The sequence below is a fragment of the Chiloscyllium plagiosum genome, unplaced genomic scaffold (genome assembly GCF_004010195.1).
Source record: "Chiloscyllium plagiosum isolate BGI_BamShark_2017 unplaced genomic scaffold, ASM401019v2 scaf_24872, whole genome shotgun sequence".
Lineage (NCBI taxonomy): Eukaryota > Metazoa > Chordata > Chondrichthyes > Orectolobiformes > Hemiscylliidae > Chiloscyllium > Chiloscyllium plagiosum.
The window spans coordinates 1-3,917 of record NW_025193395.1 but is presented as its reverse complement, the minus strand read 5'-3'; the positions used below and the strand labels follow the sequence as shown (position 1 = coordinate 3,917).

The 3,917-nt window shown below is 49.7% G+C and overlaps 1 protein-coding gene across 1 annotated transcript; it reads right to left on the bottom strand.

Annotated features, from left to right (window-relative positions):
• Positions 1 to 36: 36 nt before the first annotated feature.
• On the bottom strand, positions 37 to 3,889 carry LOC122545760 (hepatocyte cell adhesion molecule-like; the record flags this gene model as incomplete). Its single annotated transcript, XM_043684684.1, has 4 exons — positions 3,434 to 3,889; positions 2,956 to 3,225; positions 799 to 915; positions 37 to 138 (listed from the first exon to the last, which is right to left on the bottom strand). Coding segments are annotated over exons 1-4 (859 nt in total), but the record flags the coding sequence as incomplete, so codon positions are not given.
• Positions 3,890 to 3,917: the final 28 nt, after the last annotated feature.

Below are 3,917 nucleotides of genomic sequence, written 5' to 3'. Positions count from 1 at the left end.
GAGAATCAACATGCAGGCAGAGAAATGGGCACTTACCTGGATCGAGGCTGCAGAGGAGGGAGGAGATCAGGACACAGAGCAAGGCAACCATTTGGCAGAACACAAACACCGTGGTCAGCTGCAGGTGCCTCTTGTAAACTACAAACACAAACAAACCAGGAATCCGCTCACCCTGTGCTCAGAACGGTTTCATGCTGCAGCTGTACTAAACTCTGGTGCGGCCACACTTGGAGTACTGTGCACAGTTCTGATCGCCGCATTGTAGGAAGGATTTGGAAAGGGAGCAGAGGAGATTTACCGGGATGTTGCCTGGTCTGGAGGGAAGGTCTTACGAGGAAAGGCTGAGGCTGTTTTTGTTAGAGAGAAAGAGGTTGACAGGTGACTTAATTCAGACATACAAGATAATCAGAGGGTTAGATAGGGTGGACAGCGAGAGCCTTTTTCCTCAGATGGTGATGGCTAGCACAAGGGGACATGGCTTTAAATTGGGGGGTGATAGATATAGGACAGATGTCAGAGGTAGTTTCTTTACTCAGAGAGTAGTAGGGGCGTGGAACGCACTGGCTGTAACAGTTGTAGACTCGCCAACTTTAGGGGCATTTAAATGGGCATTGAGTGGGAATATGGGCAGGATTGGAATAGTGTAGGTTGGATGGGCTTCGGATCGGTTTCACAGGTCAGCACAACATCGGGGGCCGAAGGGCCTGTACTGCGCTAGAATGTTCCACGTTCTAAACGTTCAGGCAGTGGGGACCACTAGAATGAAAAAAGATCAGGGGGAGTTCGCTCTCTTTTTACCTCTGTATTTCCCCAGGGCAAAGAACAGTATAAATACTGCAGCACCATACGACAGAGACGTGCTGACCACGGCGATGGTGGTTGAGATAAGTGAACTTTCATGGAACATCAGTAACCCTGAAACAGGAAAATCTGGATTCAGTCTCTGTTCCGGACAAATCACACAGCGTAACTCAGAACAGCTCAATGTAATGCAAAGACAGTGCCACCCTCAGCTGTCCCCCACCTCACCCTGCCCCCCCCTGTTGTTCATGTGGAAGGAAAGGAGCCTGCGCTGCACCAGGGCCAGGCCCAAGAAACCAGAATTTAAACTCGCTCCCTTTTTGACGTGAAGGGTGTGCACCCCAGCCGGCCATCGACAATACCAGTTTGGGTATTAAATCATAAACTGCCCCGAGGTGAGTACCGTCCAACACAGCGTGGAGCTCTAAGGACAGACATGAGGTTTGAGTGATTGGACACCCGGTCGGTTTGATGCAGGACGCGGTGGGTAAGCAACCAGCACTGCAGGGGGAGTTCAGACTGACGATGTCCGAGGGCTCAGGAGCTGGAGGGGAATTGTACAGATAGGCTGTGAGAGGGCTTTCAAAACAAGGAGAAGATTTCAACATCAAAACGTGAGTCAGCCAGCCCTGACGGTCTGTTATTCAGACTGGGCTGTGCTAACACTTGGTCCAGTTCAACACCTGTCTGCTCAAGAGTTAGCCTTCCTTCTGGAAGATGATCCAAATTTGTCAGGACACTGGTGAGGCCACGTTTGGAATGCTGCCTGGTCTCTCTCCTATCGGAAGGATGCTGTAAAACTAGAAAGGGGTCAGAAAAGATTTACAAGGATGTTGCCAGGGTTGGAGGATCTGAGCTACAGGGAGAGGCTGAACAGGTTGGGGCTGTTTTCCCTGGAGCGTCGGAGGCTGAGGGGTGACCTTATAGAGGTTTGTAAAATCATGAGGGGCATGGATAGGGTAAATAGACAAAGTCTTTTCCCTGGGGTGGGATAGTCCAGAACTAGAGGGCATAGGTTTAGGGTGAGAGGGGAAAGAGAGGGGCAACTTTTTCACACAGAGGGTGGTACGTGTATGGAATGAGCTGCCAGAGGATGTGGTGGAGGCTGGTACAATTGCAACATTTAAGAGGCATCTGGATGGGTATATGAATAGGAGGGTTTGGGGGGATATGGGCCGGGTGCTGGCAGGTGGGACTAGATTGGGTTGGGATATCTGGTCGGCATGGACGGGTTGGGCCGAAGGGTCTGTTTCTGTGCTGTGCTATTTCTATACAGCCCAACAGTATACTCGAGTCCACAGTTCATTTCTTTAATTTGTTAATCAACATGATTCGGTGACAAGGAAATTATCAAATCATTCAATCCCAACAGTTTGGGAACAGACCCTTCGACCCAACAAATCCATGCTGACCCTCTGAAGTAATCCACCCAGATCCATTCCCCTACCCTGTATTTACCTCTGACTAATGTACCTAACTAACACATGGGAAACTATGGGACAATTTCCCATGGCCAATCCACACTAACCTGCACATCCCTGGGCACTATGGGACAATTTCCCATGGCCAATCCACCCTAACCTGCACATCCCTGGGCACTATGGGACAATTTCCCATGGCCAATCCACCCTAACCTGCACATCCCTGGGCACTATGGGACAATTCCCCATGGCCAATCCACACTAACCTGCACATCTTTGGACTGTGGGAGGAAACCGGAGCACCCGGAGGAAACCCACACAGACACGGGGAGAACATGCAAACTCCACACAGAGAGTCTGTCTGAGGGTGGGATTGAACCCGGCTCCCTGGTGCCGTGAGGCAGCCGTGCTAACCCCTGAGCCACCGTGACACTCCCCACAGTATATCCTGTTTGTTGGAGTTTTCTCTGAGGATGAAAATGCAGGGTGGAAAAGGAGGAATCAGAAGGTGCTGTGTCATACAGCACGGAAACAGACCCTTCGGCCCAACCCGTCCATACTATCCCAGATATCCCAACCCAATCTAGTCCCACCTGCCAGCACCCGGCACATATCCCTCCAAACCCTTCCTATTCATATACCCATCCAGATACCTTGTAAAAGTTGTAAGTATTTGGATTTCCATACAGATGGAATCAGACACTCACTTCGATAGCACCACGATAAACCGTACCTTCCTGGACAAGTAAATGAGTGTTCCAGTTCTGACTGACTTTATTCCTGATCACACACATATACTGCTGACACGTCTGCAGGTATTCCATCTTAATAGTTAGTGTTCTGTTGTCCAACGACAGTTTGTAGGTTGCATTGTTTTCAAGTAGTTTACTGTCTTTCGACCAGGAGGTTGCCTGGACTTGCCCATTTTTCTGCACACAATGAAGCTGAACGAGATCAGTTGCAGGGTTGGGATTCTGCACTATTGTTGGGGGCTTCAGGATTTCTGTCAGTGGAGAGAAGTGGCATGAAGTCAGGAACTGAAGTTGGTGCATTAGCCCTTACACAACCCTCTGCTTGAATGACTTGTCTCCAAGGGGCAGAGGGTGGTACGGGTATGGAGTGAGCTGCCAGAGGATTACAGCATTAAAGAGGCATCTGGATGGGTATGTGAAAGGGAAGGGTTTGGAGGGATATAGCAGCACAACAGTTACCTTGAACATCCAGGATTTTATCGTAATACATCCTCTTGCCAGAAGAGCCAAATGTGGTGACGGAGTTTTCATAAATGGCTCTATCATCCAGGTCAGCACTCTTCAGTTCCAGCGCGGTGGTCTCTACGTGGTATATTATCCTGTTGGAATAAAACTCCCGTAGGCGGACGAACTCTGTTTGCAGTCTGTGAATCACGATTGAGGTCCGGCCTTCAGGCAGGATAATGGACCACTGAATCAATGTTCCTGCTTCATAGGACCCAATCTCAGAGCCAGGCAACAGCACAGAGGAAAATCTGGCTGCAACGATATACTCTGTGGTGTTGGCAGGGACACGCAGCTGTGAGAGAGCTACAGAGGGGGAAAACATGACCTACCTGGTTACTGACAGCAAAACACACAATCACTGAAAGTAGCAAACCCAATCCCACCGAGAAAAGGGAGAGAGAGAGAGAGAGAGAGAATCACAAAGAGACAAGGACAC